Source organism: Crotalus tigris, unplaced genomic scaffold (genome assembly GCF_016545835.1).
Source record: "Crotalus tigris isolate CLP2741 ecotype Arizona unplaced genomic scaffold, ASM1654583v1 scf7180000017737.1785205, whole genome shotgun sequence".
In the NCBI taxonomy this organism is placed as follows: Eukaryota; Metazoa; Chordata; class Lepidosauria; order Squamata; family Viperidae; genus Crotalus; species Crotalus tigris.
In genome coordinates this window covers 544,763-570,245 of record NW_024096603.1, presented here as the reverse complement: position 1 = coordinate 570,245, position 25,483 = coordinate 544,763, and the positions used below count along the sequence as shown (strand labels likewise).

The window sequence follows — 25,483 nt, the reverse complement described above, 5'->3', positions numbered from 1 at the left end:
GTCTACTAAAATAGCACTGGAAGAGAAAGAGTCATCCACATTAAAGTGAAGAGAGATCCCATCCTTTTGGTATATTTAAAACTGTAGAGCAGACATGTCAAACACAAGGCTCGGGGGCTGGATGCAGCCCACAAAGTGGTTTCATGTGGCCCGTGAAGCCATCCTGGAAACAGTGAGGGAACGGCCCCCACTGCCTTGGCCCTGGCCCAGGCCAATGTACAATTTGTGGTGGCATCTATGCTGAAATGCATTCAGTCTTAGCGCCACAAGGCCATCTAGAAACAGCGAGGAACCAGCCCCTGCTGTGTTGGCCCCACCCCCTGGGTGCATGCTGGGGAAGAGTCACCCTTTGTGAGGAATGAAGAAATGGACCATGCCTTGGTGCTTGCCCCAGTCCCACCCCCTCCTGCCAGAGCCTTCAGATCTGTCCCACTCCTGCCCAGACCCCCACAGGCACCCTTGACGTGAACGATGTAGAGCTGGTCATGCCCACCCAGTAGGCCACACCCACTCCATCCACGCCCACCCAGTAGACTGCACCCACCCTGGCCACACCCACCTTGCCCTTCTGAGGGCAACCGCAATGCTGATGCGGCCCTCAGTGAAATTGAGTTTGACACCCCTGCTGTAGAGAGTATGGAAGATGATTTTAACAGAGATATGTGAGCTCTGTTATCAAAATGATGGGGGGAAAAACATATGTGGAAGAGGCTTAGACAGACCTTCCTAATTCAGTTGAGTATAACAAGGGGAGGACGTACAGCACAATCAGGCTTGTAAGACTATATTATAGCCTTCATCAATAAAAGGCTAGTTTTAGCCTTTATATGGAATTGATTCCTGATTTGATGTGCCTAGTGGGATTGATGTAATCTTTGATTACAATCTCAAAAGTGAAAATAAAAATTTTGAAAATGAAAGCTAATATGGGAACATGGAAACTGGTATTTGATCAAAGTAAAGTAAGCCTTCAAATTTCCATGTAATTATTTTGTTTAATTACTGGACTTCTGAATACATTATAATACATCATTCTCCAGCACTGGAGATGGATAATCCACTAATGGGTTAACTTAATCCTCCTGCCCAATCAAATCAAGTCAGCCAAACTTGCCACGCCTATCCTGGGACTGTTTTCCCAGTCTCGACTTGATCTTGCCCATGAACAGACGTGCAGGTTTGGCTCACAGGCAGGTAGATCTTAACCTATTAGTGGATTATCCATTAGTCTTCTAAAAACTTTAATTCTTTACAATAACTTCTAGTCCTCTGAGTAGCGCTGGGACCAGCGCTCCTCTTGAGGACTTTCCCCTTCATCTGAACCCCATTGGGATCCAGTAACAAATGGAGGCTTCTGTTTTTTCCTTCCCCTTCTGGCACAGCTCTGGACTCAGCGCTGTTGCAAATTCCCCCCCCCATTCCCCCCAGCTCATCTTTGGTGTCGGAGCTCGCAGCTGCAGCTCCGACGGCCTCAAAGCGTCCAGATCAGCTTTGCAGGGCCTCGCCTTGCAAAATCGCACCGGAGGCTTCTAGCATTCAGGAAACGCCGTGGATCAGCTGTGGAGGCCGTTTCACACTCATCTCTCTCCGAAGATAGTGCGTTCGGCTGGTGAGCATTGCAGCCATTCCAAACCAGAGGGGGTGAACGGAGCTTGGGACGCGGCCACCATTTTGCGGACTGCATGGTCATCCCCAGCTCTTGCCGGCTGCAAGGGAAGTGGGGAGAATTTCCAAGCCCCTGGAAAGGAATTTTCTTTAGTTTGCTTTCCTTTAAGGGGCATCTTACTTTCAGTGCACAAGCCCCTGAAAATGTTTTCATCTAGGTAGAGGACCCAGGCCTAGGCAGGAGCCACACTGGTTACAGCCGCCATCTTGGAGGCCTCATCATCCTCCCAGGCCACCATTTTGGAGGCTCTTTGTGTTCCAGGCCAAGGCCTTACTGAGGCCTCCTTCTGATCAAGGCCCTTCCCGGGTTCCTTGTATCCAAGGATTCCCTGGGATCTTCTCTTGTCATCCCTGGAAACTCCTTTTGTGGCATTCGCTCTTCCTCTCTCTTTCCTTGCATAGGCCCAATTAATTTAATTGGGCTCTCTGGTGTCTCAGTCCTGGTCACCACTTGGCTAGCTGATTACAGTAGTTCCCAGCCTCTGACTCTGTATTAGTTGCCATCTTTTTGCTTTGCTGGCCTGGCAACACAGCAAGCCTCACTAGCAGGCCGCAATCCACCCTCTAGGGGGAAATTATAGCGGCTGCAAGTAGAACTGGTTTTTTGGATACCATCGGTGACCGGGGGGGTAGGGCAGTTTTTACCAGCCGTTGCCCTACACCCTTATTACCCAATTTGATCCTCTTCCCAGGGGTACCTTCTCGTGCACCTGAAGATTTTTATACCAGCATGGAGGATAACCTGGCCTCCCAATCCAAGGCCGCCTCCCCTCCTTCATCCATCTGGAAAAGGCCCAGGTCCCCTAGCCAAAAGGCTGCTGGTAGGATCTCAGCCAAGGTAAAACCCAAGGCTGTCTCAGGAGAGAAAACCTCCAAATTGGCTGAAAAACAGGCCAACAGGAGACACCAGGCATTGGAAAAAGAGTTTTCAAAGGCTCAAAAACAGGCAAGGGCCGAGACTGCACAAACTAAGTCCACATTCTTTGACTTGCCTCTCGGTCTCTCTTTTTCTGCCCAGAAAGTTTGGTCTCCGGTAGAGCATTCTACTTCCTCTGGTCAGCCCGAGTGGGAACCTGATGCATATACATTCAGGTCTCCGACCACCCTGTTCTGTTCCAGCCTATTGTCGTCCTTGTTAACTTCACAAGGACAAAACCCCTGCTACTACAATAGGCTGGAGACTTGCAAACAAAAACAAAAACCCCTTTTAATTCTGTTGACAAACCTGTCAAATACAGCAAACTCCAGTCCAAAAGCAGACACGAAGTTACAAGAGAAGTCACAGACCAAGATTCCAAGATGCAGTTTTCAAACGGTTGCCTTCAGCAACCAGCACCACCCACACCTCCTCCCTTTATTTAGCAGACCTAAGGCAGTGCCTCTCCTTGCCGTTTCTTCTTACTTTGGAGGTGCCTCATTGACCTCTGTTGACTTACTCTTGCTAATTGACGCCGTCTGCGTGCATCAATTAGCAAGTCCATCTGTTGTGATTCCTCCAAGTCTGACTCATGCTCCTCACACAGCTGAGCTTCATCAGAAACACGACTGGAGGGCCCAGGCTTTGCATCCAACTGTGAGTCCTGTACTTCAGAGCCTCCCTCTGGCTCTGATGGCCCTTCAAATGCCCACCTCCTCCTCAGATTCCTCCAACTCAACTGTGGGGAGCACAGGCTGGCACGGAATCACAACACTATCCCGCACCGCAGGGCCATTCCCCCAGGTCTGCCGATCCGGATGCGGTCGAGATGGGAATAGTTCATGAAAGGCGGTCACCAAGGCAGGAGCATGAATGGTAGATGCATCCTCCCAGGTGAACTCCTCCGGTCTGTAGCCTTTCCATTCAATCAAGTACTGGAAACATCCTTTCACCCAATGGGAGTCCCGAATGCTGGCAACCTCATACTCGGCACTGTCTCCATCACGTTGTTCCGGTGGGGGTGGTTTGGCTCGGCGGAGTGGACATGCCGGTTGCTCAGGGACCAACAGAGAATGGTGAAAGACCGGATGTACCTGCATGGAACGTGGCAGAGTTAAGCGATAGGTGACCGGATTGATGACAGCCTCAATTGGGAACGGTCCGACATGTCGGTGGTCTAATTTCTTGGTTGGCTGGGTTGATGGTAGATTCCTGGTGGACAGCCATACCCGATCTCCCACTGATAGTGGAGGCGTATCCCGCCTTGACCGATCAGCAAACCGTTTGTAGTCAGCCTTGGCCTTCTCCAACTGTTGCTTCACCAATCGATGGATCGCCTGTAACTCTGCCAGGTAGTCGTTCGCTGGTGGTTCTGGTGCATCTAGTGGGGAAAGAGGGAAAAACCGAGGTGATAGCCCACATTGGCTAAGAATGGTGTCATCTGTGTTGAAGTGTGCTGAGAGTTATTGAACACAAACTCAGCCACCGCCAGATAGTCTACTCAATTGTTCTGCTGCTGATTGACATAGCAGCGCAGATATTGCTCCAGGATTCCAATGACCTTCTCGGTCCCTCCGTTGGTTTGAGGATGATGCGTGGACGAGAGACAGATCTTGACATCCAACGCCTGCATCAACTCCTGCCAGAAATGGCTGTGAACTGGGCCCCTCTATCGGACACGATCTTATCAGGAAGACCATGCAGACGGAACACTTGCTGGATGAACATGCGAGCAGTGGCGTGGGCAAACGGTAAGCCATGGCATAGAATTAAATGCGCCATCTTGGTCAACATGTCAACCACCACGAATACCATCGTGAATCCAGAAGATGGGGGTAAATCCTTCAAAAAATCCATGGACACCACCCCCCAGGGTCTTTTGGGTGTCGGCAAGGGCTGCAGTAGTCCGGGTGGGGCCCTGTCACTGACTTGGCTTGCCTACAGGAAATACATGATGAGATGTAGGTCTGAACGTCATGTCGGATTCGGGGCCACCAGAAGGTACGGGATATCAAATTCAGGGTCTTGAACAGGCCAAAGTGCCCCGCTGCTGGATTATCATGACACTAGCTGAGGATGAGTCCTCTGAGCGGGCCTCCAGGCACATAGAGCCGATTACGATAATGCAGGGGTCCATCCACAACTGTCCGCCTCAGTCTCCCTCTGGCTCTGATGGCCCTTCAAATGCCTCCTCCACCTCCTCCTCAGATTCCTCCGACTCAACTGTGGGGAGCACAGGCTGGCACAGAATCACAACACATCCCATGGATCCAGCAGGCCCCAGAGGCCACCTTTACGCCCACAGCCATTGGGCTTAGAGAGGAGGAGTCTGCCCTTCCTCCTCTAGAAGATAGGCTCCAAGTCCTGGTGGCTCAGGCGGTGGAGAGGGCTCTTGTGGCCAGGTCTCCACTGGTAACCAGGGCAGATTCCTTTCTTTCCCTTCCTCTTTCTCGCCCAGCTCATCAGAGCTCTCACGATCCTCCCTCCCCCTCCCATTCCTCATATAGTGGGGTCTCACTAATCCTGGAGCAGGATCAGGCGCTTGACACCTCATGGTCGGAGGAGGAGGAAGCGGCCCCGGATCCACCTCCATTCGGCGGTCTATTTAATCCATCTCTTTTTCTACCCCTACTTCGCAAGGCTGGTTCTACAGCGCATGTGGGACCTGACCTGTCCATTCCAGCAACAACTGCAATGGATTCAGAGGTGGACCCCGTCTTCATTGAACCGGTAGTCATGCAACACCATGTCCCCTGTCCACCATTATTCCTTAATGCAGTTAAGAAACAATGCACTTCCCCGGGCACCTTTCCTCTTCCAGGTGGGAATGATAAAAAGTTGTTTAGCGTGGCCTCTAATTTAGAAGGGGCACTGGACGTGCCCATGGTGGATGAGCCCCTGTCCCACCTTTTCTCCCCTACGACTATTTCAGGGGATATGTCTGAGGCCTTAAAAACTGAAGAACGTAGATCAGAACTGGTATTTAGGAGGACACACCAGGTGGTGGCGTGGTCCATTAGGGCAGCAGTTCTCAACCTCTGGGTCGCGACCCCATTTGGGGTCGAACGACCATTTCACAGGGGTCGCGAAACAACGCAGTCCGCCATTTTTTCCCCTTTTCCTTAGCTGTGCTACTCCCTTTTATTCTATTGACTTTTGAAAGCCAATAGAATAGACTCTCTTGAATAGAGTCTAATCCTATTGGCTTTCAAAAGCCAATAGGAATTGTCCAGGCTGTCTCTGCCCTGCTGAGCCCGCCAAAAGTCCCATTCTGTAAATGGTGCTGTAAGTTTTCTGCAGCAAAGGTGAGCTGTCTGGAAGTTTTCACCCCTCCCTGCTGAGCAACTACTAAAAATGGAAGTAAAAGAGGGCCAGGTATGGGAGGTGGGAGGCCAGCGAACACAGGGAGGGTTGCTGACGTGCGTGGGGCCTGGCGGGTGCCTTACCTCCCTTGGGCTGGGCCAGCTGGTGGCCCAGCTGGTGGTCGCCCTTGCCAGCTATGCCTTGGCCGGTGCAGGGGGCGGCACCATGCATGCGCGGCGCGCCCGGGCAGGGAAAGTCCTTGACTTACGACCGGTTGGTAGTCCTTGACTTATGACCGGTTGGGGGTCGCATCATTAAAAAGGTTGAGAATCACTGCATTAGGGCTTCTACTTCAGCCTCGTTTTTCACTAGGTCCGCTCCCATCTGGCTTTGTCAGCTCCAGGCCAGGATCCCATCGAAAGATGTCCGCACCCATCAGGACCTGAGCAAGTTAGTGGCCATGACGGAATACACTTCCGATGTGATTCTACACACTGCACGGTTTTCCTCCAGGTCCTTGGCATCCAACGTGACAGCCCACCGCATGCTATGGCTAAGACATTGGCAGGCTGACGCCAAGTCCAAATGGCATTTGGCAGCAGCCCCATTCCAGGGTAATAAATTATCCGGGGATGCCTTAGCCCCGTTTCTGACTGAGAATAAGGATAAGAAGAAGATTCTGGCCCACCTTACCAAATGGTCCGATAGGCGGACTAATCCTTATAACCGTAGACACTTCTTTCGATCTGCCCCTACGCCTTCGACTACGCAACCTTCACGACCCTTCACTTCCAGACAAGACTGTCCGGTCGATAGACTAGCCTCAAGACCCAGGCAACAGTTTCAGTCCAAACGGCCCTTTCGAGGCGGGGGACGCCCCTTCCACAGAAAGTGACTCCCAGTGGATCCTCCCATAGGGGGCAGGCTGTCCCTATTTGCTACTCAATGGGAGGTCACCATCACAGACGCCTGGGTCCTGGACACCATTCAACATGGTCTATCCCTGGAATTCATTTCCAGTCCACCAAGACGGTTCATTTCTTGCCCCCAATCAAAAAACTCACTAAGGAAAGGTTTCATGCAAGAGGCCATCCATCACTTATGAGACATAAGGGCCATAGAACCGGTACCTCCGGCTCAAAGGGGTCGCGGAGTTTACTCCATTCTCTTTGTGGTTCCCAAGACCTCAGGAGGGTGGAGAGCAATCTTAGACCTAAAAGGCCTACACTTTTATCTGGCGTACCGAAGGTTCAAAATGCAAACACTTCAGTCCATATTCGGCAGCATCCGAAAGGGGGACTTTCTAACATCTGTAGACCTCACAGAGGCATACTTACACATCCCTATCATTCCCGGCCCCCGCCAGTTTCTCAGGTTCAGTTACATGGGGCATCATTATCAATACAGGGCACTCCTGTTCGGGTTGTCATAGGCCCCAAGGGTGTTATCCAAGGTCCTGGCGTCCTAGCCGCACACCTGAGGTTGATGCTGATTCGGGTGCAGTGTTACCTGGATGACATCTTAATACAGTTGTCCTCTCCTCGGGGATGATGGTCTCGTTCAGACCTGAGGCACAATATCAATTGGCTGGAACTCAGGGCCATACATCTAGCCCTTCACCACTTCCGCCACAGCATTGCGAGACAACACATACTCTCCTGACCAAGGTCCAGCAAGCTGGGTTCCTGGGCAGAGACCAACCTCGCCTCAATTAGGGCAGACCACATCTCGGGAGAGGCAAACAAAAGGGCAGACTTTCTGAGCAGGTCAACCGTGGACCACTCGGAATGGCGTCTGCACCCGGATCTATTCAGGGATATCTCCCATAAATTCTGTCTCCCCATCATAGATCTGTTTGCCTCCTAGGCAAACACACCTCCTGCGATTCTTTTCGCGCTTCCCGACTCGGGGGCAGAAAGAATAGATGCCCTTTGGGTTCCATGGCTGGAAGGCCTGCTCTATGCCTTTCCCCCTCTTCCTTTCTCCCAGCGGTCATCCGCAAGCTTCTGCAAGAGAGGGCAGAGGTTCTCTTGATAGCCCCTTATTGGCCGCGGAGGCCTTGGTTCGCCGACCTCATTGGTCTTTCCCTGTCGCGTCCTTGGAAACTTCCTCCAGACCGGGTGTCACTAACCCAGGGGGATCTGATTCACCTGGACCCTCAATGGCTCCAGTTAGCCGTATGGCACTTGAGCGCCGGCTCCTATCCTGGGAGTCCTGTTCACCAGGGATCATTGCCATAATTCAGGCATCTCGTAGACCAGCTACCAACCGCATCTATGATGCCATGTGGCAGGCAAGATAACGCCCCTTCTGTCATAGTTAATATTATTTGGGTCTAGTATTTTTAAATTGTGGGAAATTATCTTAACTATATACAATATCTTTGTCTATAAACTGATTAACTGTTCAGATGTTTTTGAAATATTTTAATAAATATACACACCTTTGTGTTTTCTCTCTTGGTTCCATTTATATTTTTCTGCAAGCAGATTCTGAAGAGTGGGTTTAAGGGCCAGAGATATACAAGTTCTTTTCTTTCAATTTTTAAATATATTTATTTATTTGTCACATATTAAAAATAATTTCTGATAGTTGAATCATGAATAATTACCATTGGGGTAGTTAATTAGGTGGTATCTGGAGGAAAGATTCTGGAAAATATTGACTATTAGAAAAAAAAATACATTGTAAAGGTGTATGATGTAGAGAAAAATAAACCATAGCAAAGAAATATTTAATAGTTGATTCTAAAATACCATCAAATTTAATTGTGAGATCTCAGGTAATATTTCATTATTTATTTATTCATTGTTATGTAAAAATATTACCAGGACAAGTGTGTGTGTTTGTTTGTGTGTATGCACTTCATGAACTGGTGGTATTTAAACATTACATAAATTCTGTTCAGAAACAATTTTGCTGATTTTGACTCATTGGGTAAGTGTGTTATTATGTCATCTATTCGTGCTATGGCATGCTTTAATAATAATGAATGCTGACAAATTATAATTATATTTTTGTAGGTGATTGACAATATTTTCCTTGAGTCCAGGATTGCTTTTGATCTCACTGTGAAAATATGGAATTAAAATTAAAATATAAATATATGGAATGTTCATGCAGTTAACTTTTTAAAAAAATCTATCAGAAAAGTGCAATTTGAGCTCTACAACAGGCTACTTGGATTAGTTGATAAGATCACGACAGTTAGAACTTGTTTTATACGGTTTCCCATAATTAAAACCGAAATTAATTTGACGTATCAAATTAACCTGAGAATGGTTTGTTTGTTTGTTTATTTATTTAAAAATGTGAGTCCTGGGTATATTCATAATAGAAAAAACTACTAAAAACGCTGATCTCCAAGACTAAAAGTTTTATTAAGAACTAAGCTTTCGTCAGCAGCTGCTGATGTTGTCAAAGTATAAGCCAGGATCTGGGAATGCTCATCTTTATAGTCTTTGGGAAGTTTAAGATTTAGACAATAAGTGTATCATAGGTCTGTCCATCCCCCGCGGACCTACAATCTTGTTTCTGCTATGCTAACCAACATCCGTTTGAATTTTACTGCTCTGCCTCTCCCTGCATGCCCCGCCCACCTATAACGTTCGTCTTGTGGAGCCCAGTTGTTTGACGTTGCCACCTGACTATTCTCCCCACTGTCTTGCTTAGATGATATAGGGAAAGGTCACCAGGTGGTAGTTGTTACATCATTGACCAGTCGTGGTTTTTGTTGCTGGCAGCAGTGTTTGATAAAGTCTGCTGAGTAACCCGTTCTTTGGACTTTTCTGCTATTGTGCTGCAATGTGTGTTGATTCTATTAAATAGTGTCCGGATACAGATGATTTTGTGCATGGTGGGGTGATTGCTGTCGTTATGAAGAATTCGATCAGTGTTTGTGGCTTTGCGGTAGACACTGGTAGAAAGAGTGCCATTCTGCTCACATCTAATTAATACGTCATTATTGGTTTCTTCCTCTGCCATAAACTGGATATCAGGATAGATTGAATTGTGTGTGTGTGTGTGATCCCACCCAATCAGTTCATACCCCCACTGGCAGTTAAAAGGAAGAAACAGCTAAGACCACACATTGCTCCTCGAAACACGAAGCTGAAAACACCAGCCTGAAGATGACATCGCCAAGACACTTCCAATTTTACACGGGAGAAAACCCGAATAACCAAAGACCTACGTGTGTGTGTGTGTGTGTGTGTGTGTGTGTGTATGTATGTATATAATGAAGGAGGAGTTGTTACACTGGGAGTTACAATTTGTTAAGTCTCTTTTTGTAGAAAACAGTATGTAACAATCTGACATGCTAGCCTATAGCAACAATTAGGTAAAAAATAGCAAATTGTGTGGGATTTGTTATTAATTGTGTCTTAGTGAAAAAACATCCTGGTCATACTGGAGTACCTGCTGTTTTCATTGTGGTGGAACTACTGTAGAGGAATGTGTGCTATTCCATTTCAGATTGCAAAATGTCTTATGAGTAGCTGTCAGAAGAATATTTATTAATTGTCAAGAGTATCATTAACTCATTGTATCAGAAAATATGCCTTTGAAATATTTCTAAATCATACAAATTGGAGAGTTGTAGTCCCATCACAAATGACTATATTGCCTAATGATAAAATCAAAGCTCTGGATATATTATTTTGAAGTAAAATAATAATTAAACTGCAAATGGAGCCTGATACAAGTTGAGTCAGAACTGTAATATGAAGTGCTAAATATGTAATAGCTGAAAATCCAAGGTGGGAACCTGTGGTTTTTTAAGCTGCAGAGTAATATGATCTTACATGCATTACATTTATGTAAAAAATATTGCCTGCCATTTTGGAGCCAGTAACCATCGCTGCTGATGACCATGGTTGAGTATTTGGTGATGAGCCTGCTATGATGTCTGAGAACATTGGAAGAAAAAGATAGAAGAAGAAATTGATGAATGTCCCAAAAAAAGAAAAATGAAATAGACGATTCAGAAGATCTTGGGTAGTGATTTTAAGCATAGTTAAGTGAATACGTTTATATGGACTTACTAAAACATTTTGATGAAAGTGATTTATTGAAAGTAAAAAATGCCACGTTTTTAATGTATTATTCTGTTTAATGTATCAGTCTTTAAAATGCAGAACACGCATTTGGAATTGAAGAAATGTATCCTGTACTTTATCATAAAATAGATTCAATATTGCGTATAGCCAGTCACAAATTTCCCAAACAGCAAAATGATGAAATGCACATCTGTGTTTTATAATTTGCTGCTCAAATGCCATTTTATATAAAGTTTGGTGCAATTTTTGGCACCATTATATTTTTAAAATCAGTAGCTGGTTGCCTGGCTGACAACAACATTTTGAGATCTATTTTATTTTAACTTGTTAGGGGATTGGGAATTTTCTTGAACACACAATAATATTTGATGAAATCAGAGCCTTTTTTGTAATATCTTGATATAACTCCATGTCATTAATAGGTATTTAATAAGGAACTGTTATTTATAAAATACCCGGGATTCATTCATATCTGTATAAATAAGGATAAATAAAGAATATTTAAGTATTCTTGATGCAAAACCATTGTTTCTCTCTAGTAGAAATCTAGTTCTTAGCTGAAGTAAAGTAGAAAATTTCCCATTGCTTCTTTCGAATTGATTATTCATTTAGGAACTTGAGCAGAAGTTTTCTTTGGAAAGCCAACAATCCTCCTAAAGATTTCTCTTTAATAGATTGGCATATCTGTATTATTTTAGTGATTACATGATGTCTGTCTGTTTATGTGAGAGAGAATTTACAAGATTCCTTGGTTGGAATATGTGACAATTAGACAAATATAAATCAAATTCAAAACTGTAGTGTAAACATTCTTTTATATGAAGTTCAGTGAACATTGTCAGAAAATGTGACAGGATAGCAACCTTAAACCTTTCAATAAAGCAAATTCTGTCACCAGTTGACTTCAAAGGAAATAAATTTAGGATTGATGGAGAAGGTACATATTTTATGTGAATACCAACATCTTTCAAAACTTTTGGCGTATAGTTGGTACTTTGGAAATATTTCCAAAATGATTTCCTAGACAGTCTTTTCCTTTTTACTCTTTCTGCACATTGCAATGCATTGACTTTTCTAATATCTTGCAAATAAATAAGGCTTGTTTTTGTAGACCTCCTGCCTCTTTTTTAAAAGCCACACTTTTAATAATGAATGCTGCTCATGTTTGAAAGTTTGTTCCCCTGACTGTATGTTGTCTGCTAAACTAGAATGTTCCACATTGCTCCTTGTATTGTTGCTAGGCAGACAAGCTTTTGCCTGACGCACATTTCAATTCCTGACACTTTCAACTTCCCTCAGTCAGCGCTGCTTTTTTCAAAATGTGACTCTGCTGGTTTGGCCCTTTTCAAATCACACCAGTTGGTCTATTCTGATTCTATCTCATTTTAAAACATTTCATTTGCTGAATGGTAAACATATGTTAAACATTCACAGTTCCTATGCCATAATATGATAATCTGGCTCACATAATATGGTAAGACAATGTCTTGAACCAAACAAACTATATTACAGTAAAATAGCATGTTATGAATCTAGCCAATTAATCACACATTTTTGTGATTTTTGATAGCCACAGCCTAAAAAAAATTGTTTTAGGGAGGCAGGAGCAGAAAGGCGAAGAAGATCTCACTATAGCTCCAGCCATTTTATTCTACTCGTGCAGCTTGAACAAATAAATAGAAGATAATGTATGATGTCTGTCGGTTACCACACATCTGGGATTTCCTGAACAAATCTTTGTTTTAGACATTGAATTCCCTAGAAAAGTAAAAATAACAAAATACGTGGGATCCCTTCTTTTTAAAGGGCTTGGAGAACTTTAGAAACAGCAGGTTTGCTTAGTTGTGAGGAAAAAAACAATACTGTAGTGATATTCTGATTTTGCTTTCTCTGATGCATCAATGTGTTGAGAGCAGGAGTTGCTGCTACTGATTGATGCACCTCCTGGCCTGAAAGTTTCTTATGGCAAGAGTCAAGCCTGGGCCATGCTGAATTATTTCTCAAGTACTCCCCTTAGATACATTGTCTTGAGTTTTGAGTGTGAAAGCTGTAGTGTGCCAGATTTGCAGAAAAGAAATCATATTTTGCCTTTGCTGAATGGGATAGAGCAGTCTTCTATCTAGGTTTGTTCTCTACTCTGTTCAGGTATTACCTCCCCAGATTCAGTCTAGCATGGGAGGAATCAAGAGCAGCCATGCCTTGGCTAAGTATGATAGAAATAGAAGTGAAGGGATTCTCTTTATACTTACAGTACAGCCATCTATTTTGCAAGAGACGGGAGAGTTCAAATATGAGAACTCTGTCAGTTATATATTACTTCCAGGTTTAGAGACCACATCTTTGGATATTAGCTGATGAGATACAACAGTAGGTATGTTCATATGATCCATCAATAGCCTTCAGATAGTTTACTTCAGAGTGCTGATTTGTGTCTTCCAGCTAAACTGCTAATTTAGCTTTCTGAAAATATTGGATCTGCCTGTTACCAGCTGAGATCTCTCCCTCTTCTGAATCAATGTTAAATGCTAAATAATTATGAACATTCTAGACCAATTTATTTAGAAGGCACCTGGTTACTTAATCCTGATGGATGCACTGGTTCTCAAACTTGATCCCACAACTATTGGACTATAGTTCCTATTCTCCCTAAACATCACTCTAGTTTGAATTGAATCTTCTAGTATTGTTTTGCAACAAAATAAAAAACAGTGTGCTGAGAGACTATGACTTGACTATGACTCTTCAGGGACTCAGACTAGTTTTTCCAGCCCTTTTTAGAGTTGCCTTTTCATGCAATTGTATGCAAATCTGAAGCATTTAACATAGAACATTAAATAGGATATATTGCCATTTTTAAAAAACATTTTACATAAAAAATAACTATTATGAACAATATAATTAAAATCCTATTCCAGTTTGTGTAACTCCAGTGAATCCTGTTGAAACAACACCTTTGATTCCACATTTTTCTTTTCTGTGAATAAATGCATTTTTTCATTTAAAAAATACCGCCCCCCCTCCCCCCTACACACACAATTCCCAATATAAAATGAGAGATGCTAAGTGTTGTGTGTTTCAGGTTTAGTAAGTATGGCATGGATTGGCTTGAATAATAAAGATATCAGCCTGTATTATTAGAGTATGCTGCATTAATCAGACTTGCTGGAATGATCACATGGTACTCTATCGCCTTTCCCTGCGAGCTGCTGCTTGTCAGCAGCTGGTTGAGCTGCAGGCTGCAGGCCAATATCTGCAGCCCCTTTTCTTCCAGAATCTTTACAGCCTACTGCTCTTGGTGATGCCTGTGGCTTGGCCAACTAAATGTTTCTCCTGAGACTTATCAAGGTTATCTTGCAGACTTCAAGGCCTCTGTCTTATTTCCTAGGCCATGTATGCATTTGAAGAATTCAGGTAGGCTGTGTTATATACATCAGCATGCTTGTTTTTTTTGTTCCTGGAATATTTCTGTTGGGTAATGTCAGACTGCTTTTACGGTTGCAAAAGGCTTCCAAAATGCAAGAAGAATTTTTGCCTTCCTCTAAAAATTGCAGCTCTTCTGTACTGTTTGGGAGGTGGGTGTGTCAAAGATAAGATGCAGGTAAACAATAGCTAACTGCATGATGAAGTACATAGATGAGTAATAGCTTCTTATGTCTTACTGGAATTTTTGTCATTTCTGCTGCCTGAAGCTGCAAGTGTAATCTAGAGTTATAAAAAGATGGTGTTTTGTCAGGAAAAATAAAAAGCATCTTTGCTATCTTTGGTGCATGACAAATGCTTCTCTCTAAAGAATGCAGATTATGAGAGTTAAGGAGCAAAATATGCTTGGATCGCATATAGGAATAAACTGGGAGCTTCTGCACCACATACATGTCTGCTTCTTGTAGTTTCATTGCTGCAGGATTTCATTGATATCACTTAGTAAGAATAAAATGCTTTAGACACCACTGTAAGGATTTTGTGTAAAAATATAAAGTACTGTATATTTAATGGATAAGTAGAGAAAAATATTAAATATATAAAGTGTTTTCTTTTTGTGATGGTACCTTTGGATAACTATTTAGTCTTAAAAATGTCTACTTAATAATAAAATCTCAATTCTATTTTTAACCTACAACTAAATAATGTAGAGATGTATTACACTTTATAATATTCAGTTTTTTAAACTTATTATTTAAGATGTATCCATTAATTTCTTGTTGAAACTAACTGGCAACAATAATGAACATTTCCATGTTGATTAAATTTTATTTAATTGTCATAATGGTATTTTATTATGGCATTATGTAAAAAATCTAACTTGGTGTCTTTTTGTATAAGAGAAGCAGATTGTTTAACTGAACAACAGTCTAAGAGGGAAGTATGGACTTATAAGGATAGAACAATTAACATAATTTGATGTCAGCTATAATATTGGTAATATCTTTGCTCTTGTCTCACATCCTTAGCAGATTATTGATAATAGCTAATTCTTAATTCCTGAAAGTATGTCATCAGTGTTTGGAGTTTAGGATAAAAAACAAGAAGAAACATGTGCTATTTAATAAAAACAGGAAAATTACCATCTTGATAACAGAAGGATTTTACTAGAAGTCAGTGCGGTGCTGTATTGTAACTGCATTGTTATGAGAGTGCTAGCAAACCTTGAAGAGGGCCAATTACTGTCACAAAGTTACACTGCAAATAGAGAAGAGGCACCAACCCTACTGTATTTTTGTGTTGTCATCATGCACAGATGAAGACCCAGTGGTATAAAAGTGATTTTCATTATGAAGCTCATATCAGTCTGTTAGATAAAATAAACTAACTATAGAAGGCAAAGCCACATTATTATCTGCTGATAGCCTCAGATTAGCATTTACCTAGTTGTCTTGGAGCAAGTAGCATGCCAATTTTTTTTTAATCACAGAGGCTTATCTTGCGGAAACACTACCTCATTTCTTCAGTAACTATTAGTAGTGTCATCCAGCATCATCCACATCACCTGGTCATCACTGATGTGATATAAAACCTGTCCCCATTCTGAATCTGTAATAAAATGGAGTTGGATGTTTTTAGAAGATACTACAAGCAACTAGCACCGATGGCACCATAGTCACTAGCTTAGTATTTTTTCATTCATTTGATATCATGGTTGTATTTTTACACTTCCATAAGAATGTGAAAGTTTTTAAACTACAAAGAATTCTTTATCAGCCAGAATGAAGAATTCCTTCTAACTTGTACAATTACTGATTCAAATTGAACATAATTTATTAAGAATGAAAATGTTATTTGCTACTACATAAACAGAATTTTAATTAGGATTGAGGTTATTGACAACAAATTTTACCAAATATTGATGAAGATATAATTGAAATAAATCTATATCATTCCTCTACTCTTGCTTCTTTTATTTTTCCATTTTCCTTCTTATTGCAAGTTTTAGAAAGGGATCTTTCTTCTGCCCTTGCATAGGACAGCCTTTTTCAATTTGTTACTTTTCAAATGTGTTGGATTATATTTTCCATAATGCACCACCACCAAGAAATGAAAAAATGTGGAATTCAGATGAGAATTGTAAATTATAATTATAATAAAATGAAAATCCTAATTATAGTATAATATTTTCAAAAGCACTACCATCTTCTTTGGTTTGCCTTATGCAGTCGTCCTCTAGTTGAACTGAGGACGACTGCATAAGAGGAAGGAGTTAAGCATTCAGGGAAAGAAGAGTTGGAAATTAGGCTAAGAAACATCCATCCTTCCTTTGACTAGTTCTCATTTTTGTTTATTGACCTTCAGTTGTATTGCCTTTAACTGGAAAACTAATTGCTGAGATAGATTGTAGCTCTTAAGATGCAAGGTTGAAATCACATAAAACCAAATATAATTATAATTGGAGTTGTGTATATTTCTGAAGATTCATTGTGTAAACTGTGGTTGGTGTGTTTCCGTATGTCTTCTAGATGCCAAATATGTTCATTGAAACGAGCCCAGTTGTATTCAGGAATGACTATAAAGTCACCATATTAAAGAGATGATAACAATTGCAGGTGTGACAGATAGAAATGAAAGTATTGGATTAAAATCTCTAAAGTGGGAATATTTTTACAAGTTGGAGGAATCAATTCTATTACTGTACATGTCTAAGTATTACACTACTGCTTAACAGATTTATCATAGTATTAGCTAAGGGTTGCAGAGTTTCCTGACTCTTTGGATATTCACAAAGTAAAGATGATTATCCAAAGCATTTGGCTAGCTTCCAAATGAGATCATTATGTCTGTCTATTCTGCAGCTTGATGTACACTCTTCAATTTTCCATCTTAATAAGCTAATGGATTTCATTCTGATGTCTGATTTTGTTGTGGGAATCTAGCATTTGATGATGTGGAGTCTATGAAATAATCAATATTGAAGGCAGATTGTTTAATGAATCAAATAATTAATAAACCATATTTATTTTAAAGCAGATAACATCTGCTTTACCTATAGTCATTAAATTATGGTATCCTCTAATGAATTCTTTTTGCTTCTCCTTTTATATCACATAGTCTCCATCACATTGAAGTTGTTGATTTTGATCACTCTGGTAACCTCAGTGGCCTTTTCTATATAAAATGCAAATGAAATGGAAAATTAATGTACTTGAGATAACAATCATGTAGGTCCAAATAGAGGTCATATCATTCAAGTCAAATGGTTTATCTTGCAAAACAGGCTTAGGATTAGAAAAAAAATGCCCCCCTTTCATTTGGGAATTGAATGCCTGAAGTTGAGGGCCAGGAAACTCTGGCCTGGGTTTCCCCTTTCCCTTGAGCCCCCTGTGAGTAATCTCCCACTCCACTCATGAACTCCTCCTATTGCTTTGACAAATCTGGAAAATCAGGGAGGTAGAGAGGCCATGGCTTATCAGGAAAACATTGAGGAAAATGGTGCGCCAATTTTGGAGTGTGTACCTGTCTCACATTTTCCCACAAATGCTTTGCCTCTTGGTAGCCTTTCCAGTGTAACAAATACTGAATCCTGTTTCCTCTTTACCTTGAAACCAAGATTGCTTCCACCTCACATTCTTCTTCCCCATCCACAATCATGAGTAGGAGTGGGTGATCCTGGGATCGCAGAGCACTTGGAGGCACTTCCTTGATTAGCCAGGAGGACTAGCCACTTTCATCAAAAGTGATAGTTGAAAGCAAAAGACTATTTGGTTTACCTATTGCATGGTGGTAAATGGTCTCACAAAATTAGAATCAATCTTCTCTGATGATCTGGTCAAAGTAGTAGAAAGCCATATTGTGTTCACCTTTGAAATCACTGGCCCCTCTTATGTATGAGCATCTGCTACTTGTACACTGCTTTTGCCAGGAGCAGTTGTTCTTTTAATAGGTCATGAGCTGTTTGCTATTCCCTGAGTAACTGTGCTGTGCTAGGAACAGATCCTTACTGAGTGGTTGCTGATAAAACCCTTGGGTGGATTCCATACATTGTTTGAAATGTTGATGTGCCAATTGACGAGTGTGCACAGAATTGCTATATGCAAATTCTGCTACAGGGAGAAGTGCTAGCCAGTTACCTTGGTTATAAGTGCTGTAACATCTTACATACTTTTGCACTACCTGGCTAATCTTCTCTGCCGCTCCATTAGTGGGAAGGCGGTAGGCTGAAGAAAAATGAATCTGTACTTTTAATAACTGGAAAAGAGTTCTCCAAAATCCAAAAGTGAATTGATTTCCTCTGTCTGTTACTACTGGTATGTGAATGTCCGTTCCTCTATATTCTCTATATTATGTCCGACTCTAAGGGGCAATGCTCATTTCTGTTTCTTAGTTGAGGGAACCAGCATTTTCTGGAGACATTTCTGTGATCATGTGACAACTATGACTGTACACTGAGGCATTTGAAACACTGTTACCTTCTTACCAAAGTGGTACATATTTATCTACTCGCATTTGCATGCTTTCAAATTGCTAGGTTTGGGGCTGGGCAGATAACAGGAGCTCACCCCATTGCATGGTGCTCAAGTCTCAAACCTAGGCTGTCAGCTTTCCAGCTGACAAGCTTAGTATCTTTTAACTGCTGAGCCATTGTACTCCTCTGTCTAAAAAGAACTGTGCCATAGTCTGTGCTGTTGGAAGTCTCCTACATGGTATAAATGATGAATATCTTGGTGAAACAATCTACTATTACCAAAATAGACATAGAACCTTGCACTCGTGATAGAACTGCACTATGATTAAGTTCATTGACACCATATCTCATGCTGGGTAGGTGTGTTTAAAGGCTGTTTCCCAGAACTGGCTTTGAGTGCCAGCAGACGTAGAAAAACGCAACATAGCTTTTACATCCACAGCCATTTTTGGTCATCAATAATCTGTATGAGTCCTGTGTAGGGTTTTAAAAACTCTTTCACGCCCAGCTGTTTCATTTTCATGGCAATACTGCAACACCTCCTCCCATAAAGAAATAGCAACATAAAGGTGACCATTAGGCTAGAGTTGACCCCCTCTGCTGAAAACGGAGTACAGTACCTTGTTGAGCCCCAGAGGTCATCTGGGGCCTTGTATACAGGTCCTGCAGCCGTTTCCCTCTTGATTCTTGCAATTTGATTTTCATTTTGTTGTCCTTCCCCCAATCTCCCCCTTTTGTAATCCTTGCAGGGTTGTGAGGTTGTCACAGAGTAGCAGGGAAGAAGTCTTCTGAGCCATGATGTATTCTGGTTTATGTGAGAGCGCATTTGGTAGCATGCTTCAGGAAACAGGTACATAAATTATACAGAAGTCAAAACGAGATTAAAATTGACTCCATCTGATTTGCCTGGGAGTATGAGACTGAATTTTGCATCAGTTCCAAGTTCTTGTGGTCTGTGCAACCCTGAATAGGAAATTGTGCCCTTTCAAGCCATTGCCTCTTTTTCTGAAAAGCTGCTTTGATTGCCAGCAGTTCCTTGTTAAATATTTCATAGTTTCTGTCTGCGTTTGAGAGTATGTGAGAAAAGAAGATACATGGTGGTAACTCCCCTTCCCCTACTTTCATAGCCTGAAGTACCATAGCTCTGACAGCGGCATCTAAAGCACCAGATTGGGAGGCATCTGGGTAGCAGAGGAGGGATTGGGAAGCAAAGAGTTGTTTTAATTCTTGGAATGGCAATTATTTGTGTGTCATCCAAGCAAATTTCCTTCCTTGCTTTAAGAATTGTGAAAGAGATTTAACTTTGTCTGCAAAATTAGGAATGAACTTCCCATAAAAGTGTAGAAGAACAGCAGGCAGAACTGCTGGGCGGAGTTAAATTTGTCATCGGTTTAGAGTCCTTGTATTACCAATTACCAATTCAAGAGATGCCCCCTCTTGAATTCCATTGAACCTTATGTACTGCCAATTTAGTGCTGACCAATAGTTAACTAGATTCTTGTGTATAGAGTTGAATAAATCTTCTGTGCTGCAAAGTTACAAATTGTCCTGATTCTTTATGCCTGACAAAAAGTTAGCAAAGCTCAGGAATTGCTACATTTTTTTTAAAATTCCACAGTGAGTATGTCCAGGTAAAACTGCTTATACCTTAGCTGGGTCCATCTGCAGCTCTTCTGTGGAAATCCTATAACATGCATACTCTTAACTGCTGCAGATCAAGTGCACACTTTTCCAACTTGGCAAAAAGCTTATTGTCCCTCAGCCCCTGCAAAACATTTCTGCTATGCATAACATGAGAGGTTATATCCTCAGAATATATTAAAATGTCATCCAAATAAATCACGTACTTACCATGTCAGAAGAAAAATAATTCATGAATCTGGAAAATACTGCCTCACAATTTGCTAGACCGAATGGCATCACAAAAATATTCAAATTTTCTGCAACCTGTATCGAAGGCGGTGAAGTACTCATGACCCTCTTTTGCCTGAATGAAATTGTAAGCATTCCTCAGATCTAGTGTTTTGCAGCTGATCCAATGAATCTGAAGTAGAGAAAATGAATAATGATTCCAGATTTTATTGTATAGATGGTACAAAAGGGAATCCCTTGGACCAAAAAGAATGTAAAAGTTTGTTCCCCATGGTGTTTGTAATCTGGAGAGAGAAAGGAAATTGCCTCAGTTGTCCAGTCCACCAACGCGTTGTGGAGTCACAACTAGGAAGTGCTAAGTACCATGGGTACTTGCAAGGAGGCTGTTATATAAAAAGGCAAGAATTCTGTGTGACAGTCAATTGCCAATTGCAAAAGAGTCATATATACTGCACAACAGGGCCTGCCATTAAAGATTGGCCATTTATATTCTCCATTTCCATGGATCTTGATAGCTTTACTGTAGATATTTGCAAACTATAATACCTCTAGATCTATAAAGTTTGGGGTAGCCCCCAAATTGATAACAGTTTCTATAGCTTCTTGCACTCTGTTTCAAAGGTTATTGTGATGGGAAAGAAAAAATTGTTGCTTACCTCCTTTGTCTTGCATCTGCTGGTAGTCTCTAAATCTATTGATGAAGTTTTGGTAGTTGTTTAATATGAGTTCATTGCCTTCTATCATTAGAGTGACTTATTTCATTTCAGACCCCTTCAGTAAGCTTAATAAAAAAATCACTCTGGTGTGGTCTGCTGTTAATCAATATTTCATACTGAGCCAGTAATTTGGTATATGGCTCCTCCATATTTCTCTGGTATGCTTCTATGGGAGCACACAAGCATTGGCTGCACCATTGCTGCAGGAATAACTGCAGGCTGTTGGACATTATGCCCAACTTGCTGCAACAACTGTTTTACAGCAGCTTGTAAATTAATGATTTTTATACTCATCTGCTGTTGGTGTTGTAACTGCTGCAAGCTGCTGTGGAATTATTGGTGCACTGTAGCCATGCTTGAAAATTTTCCTCCCCTTTATTGGGGAGTATGAGTCTGGCAAGATTGATGTCATGATCAACCCCAAAATGACAAAATGAAATCCAATTGAGTCCAATTTTTTATTTACTTACACCTAATAGACAGAATCTTGCCAGACTAAAGCTATAAATTTTTGACTGAATAAATGTACCCTGAAATATACTAGTGTGTAACTACCCTGAATGTCTTCCTTCCTCCCCCATCTACTTCAGGACTGCAGTTTCTTATTTGGGCTTTTCTCTGGAATGTACTGCCTGCTCCCTGGGAAATCTCAGTGCTCTTGCCAAGACTCCTCCCATACATACACACATACACACAGCTTCTCCAAGTACACATTTCAGCACACACAACCTCTCTTTCAGGATTTCCAGCATAGGAGAGTTCACCAATTTCCAGGGCTGTTTGTATCGTTGTTAATCAGCTTGCACTATAAGGACATCCTTTTTGATATCCAGTTAAAATCTGTGTTCTTGAAATTTAAACATATTTGTTATTTGGCAAGACACTGTGAGGATTTATTTATCAAATTTGCAATTACTGTAGTTAATGTTCTACATGAGACTACTGTATGTAGCTTGAAATGGGATAGTGAATACAATGAATTTTATCAGTATTGAAATTAGCATAGTTAATTGCATTAGGGCAAAATAGGAAATTTATGTTAACTCCTGTTGAAAGTAACCATTTATTGCATTTTTAAAAAATACAGATAGTCCTCAATTTACAACCACAATTGAGCCCAAAATTTCTATTGCTATGTGAAATAGTTAAGTGAATTTTGTTCCTTTTTACGACCTTTCATGCCACAGTTAGCAATAACAATAGTACTTAGACTTATATACCGCTTCGTAGTGCTTTACAGCATTTTTTAAACAGTTTATATGAAGCATATTGCCCCCAACAATCTGGGTCTCAATTTATTCACCTCGGAAGGATGGGAGGCTGAGTTAGTCTTGAGATAATGAGAATCGAACTGGCAGTGAGCTGAATTAGTCTGCAATACTGCATTCTAAACATTGCACTACCACTTCACTCTGTTAAGTGAATCACTGCAGCTGTTAAATTAGTAACACAGTTGTTAATTGAACCTGGCTTCCCCATTGATTTTGCTTGTCACAAGGTCACATGACCATGGGACACTGGAACCATCGTAACCATGAGTCAGTTGCCAAGAGTCTGAATTTTGAATCCATGACTATCGGGATGCTGCAATGGTCATAAGTGTGAAAAACAATCATGTCACTTTTTCAGTGCCTTTGTATCTTTGAATGGTCACTAATTGAGCTGTTGCAAATCAAGGACTACTGTATTCTCAATCTTTGTGATTAAATAGCAAATTACATAACTATTGGGGCTTTTTCTAAGCAAGCACAGATTTTAGAGCATCTGCTGCATACCTAAGGATGCCCCTGAAAATTAAAGAAACCTTAATGGTGTGAAATAAGACGATTTACTTAAATGACAAACTAAAAGCATAGCATTCTGTCTTTCCATTTGCTTGCCAAGGCTACAAATGGACTCAGAAGTGGACATACTGAAAAAAGCTGAATCAGTCAGGGAGAGAGAGAGAGTAAAAGAAATAAGACTCTAAAACAAATTTCTTATTGATCTTCAGGGTTTAGACATTGTGGTTTAGCAACAGATGTCTTCATATTTCACCAAATGCCACTGCATCTGGCATTTTCAGAGGCCAGGTGGTCTGCTATGCAGACCAGAAGCAACTCAGCAGGGGCTGATTGGGTTCTTGTCTTTATACAAGTAGTCTTTGGCTTACAACTACAGTTGAGGCTGGAATTTTGGTTGTAAGTCATTGCAGTCATTAAGTGAATCACCATGGTTGTTAAATAAGTCACATCATTAAATGAACCACATGAGCATTAAGTAAATCCAGAATATGCAATGTCACTTTTTGCCATTTTGCAAATTGGAAATGCAAACCATTTGTCAAAAGCCCAAAATAAGATTGTATGCTCATGGTATGTGGTATGTGTGTGCAACAATCGTAACTTTGAGGACAAGTTATAAATAACTATTTTTTGAGTATGTTGTAACTTCAAACTGTTGTAAAACAACCTATCATTCATTGACTAAGAACTACCTGTACTCAGATGACCTGACTACTGATTGATCTCTAACTGAGTTGGTTTCTGATTGGTGCAGGTTGGTGAGTGCTATTTCTGTTTGGTTCTTTGTGCCCAATTCTGATTTATTATTTTAGTGGTGTTGGTTGGTTCCTGAATAATTCTTTGTTCATGCTGGCTTGAGGAAGTAAAGTAATCCTTCCCACTTAAAATTGCCTTCATTCACTTCTTACTGCAGTGTTGAGTAATGCTTCATGGTTGTTGTAAAGCTGGGGTCTTCAAACTTGGCCCTTTTATGACTTGTGGACTTCAACTCCTCAGCCAGCAGGCCTGGCTGAGGAATTCTGGGAGTTGAAGTCCACAAGTCATAAAAGAGCCAAGTTTGAAGACCCCTGTTGTGAAATCTTATTGCATATTACCTACACTATCATATGTGACCCTGATGCTCTTTTAACTTGTTTTCAAAACTTCTGTTCTTTATTTTGTTTTCTCTGTCACTGGTGACTTTGTATCTTTATTATTGTAGCAAGAGGCGCAGTAGCTCAGTGGCTTAATGATGTTGGAGATGATCTCTGTTCCAACGGTTCAAGTTCCCATCACTTGCCTCAGCTTCTGTCCACCTAACAGTTTGAAAGCATGTTCTATGTGAGTAGATAAATAGGTAATCACTTTGATGGGTAGAGGAGTTGGTGTTCTATGCGGGCAGTCAGATTCTTGCTGGTTCTGAACCTGCCCAGTTGCGTTGCCCATTTGTAAGGCGGCTCTGGGGAAGGGAGGGGGCTTTGAATGATGCTACAGGAAGAGCTACTCTCCTTTCTGTCTGGTGCAAAGCCAGCTCACCCTCCTATGGCACACCTTGGGAAGTGTGCAAGCATGTTCCACAACAGAGTTGGTAAATTGGCAGCCAAATTACTACTCTGCAATAGCTTTGTCATCTCCTGGTTAACGTAACAATGCCATATGCTAATAATAATAATTGTTGTAACATTTTTTAAAAAATATGAAATTATTTATATATGAAATTATAAATCTATTTTTGCTTATCCCTAGAAATTGTGCTTCTTCCTACCATTGTTAAAACATATACATTTATTTGAAAAAGTGATAGGAAAAATACCCAGACTATCCTCTGTTTTCCTATCATTTGGGAAACCAGTCAATCTGTTTGCATCCAACTGATATAGTTTTCAAGTCATGTAACATTCAGAAAAAAATGGAACAGCAATTTCATTAACAATATGAGAAATTATGGACGCGGCCTGGGGGGAATGGGCAGGCGGTACCAATGGTTATGAATTTATTTTATTTCAAAATTGTATTTTGTATGATGTACAAATGGAAAAAAAAATAAAAACTTTTTCAAAAAAAAACCAATATGAGAAATTATGAAAGCACTTTGCAATCAAGCTAATCATATGGAAACTAAAATGTAATGTTTACACACACACACACACACACAGAGAGAGAGAGAGAGAGAGAGAGAGAGAGAGAAGAAAAGGAACATATAATCCATTCTTGATATAAGAAACATTTTGTAAAAAATTCTTCAAATGCAAACTTTTACACATGATATATATATATTCATATGCAGAGCTGTAACTTCA

At 41.3% G+C, this 25,483-nt stretch overlaps 2 protein-coding genes across 11 annotated transcripts in view; one reads left to right on the top strand and one right to left on the bottom strand.

The window, feature by feature from the left end:
• The window catches only part of EVL (Enah/Vasp-like), a 227,488-nt gene that overhangs the window by 29,787 nt on the left and 172,218 nt on the right, over positions 1-25,483 (top strand). For 2 of the 9 annotated variants that reach the window (XM_039339694.1, XM_039339685.1), the window contains exon 1: positions 14,033-14,352. The exons of 2 other annotated variants lie outside the window; for them this stretch is intronic. In XM_039339694.1, coding sequence (XP_039195628.1) covers positions 14,330-14,352 — 23 coding nt within the window. In that variant the 5' untranslated portion in view covers positions 14,033-14,329. Of the gene's footprint in view, positions 1-14,030; positions 14,353-19,585; positions 19,683-25,483 lie in introns of those variants that run through there. 5 more of the 9 variants (XM_039339700.1, XM_039339699.1, XM_039339686.1 and 2 more) reach the window with 4 other exon arrangements.
• DEGS2 (delta 4-desaturase, sphingolipid 2) overlaps positions 17,450-25,483 on the bottom strand; it is a 226,031-nt gene continuing 217,997 nt past the window's right edge. Inside the window, exons 3-4 of one of the 2 annotated variants that reach the window (XM_039339703.1) lie at positions 20,684-20,876; positions 17,450-17,535 (exon numbers count right to left, since the gene is read on the bottom strand). In XM_039339703.1, the coding sequence (XP_039195637.1) occupies positions 20,727-20,876 (150 nt within the window). In that variant the 3' untranslated portion in view covers positions 17,450-17,535; positions 20,684-20,726. Of the gene's footprint in view, positions 17,536-19,575; positions 19,638-20,683; positions 20,877-25,483 lie in introns of those variants that run through there. The other variant, XM_039339702.1, reaches the window with a different exon arrangement.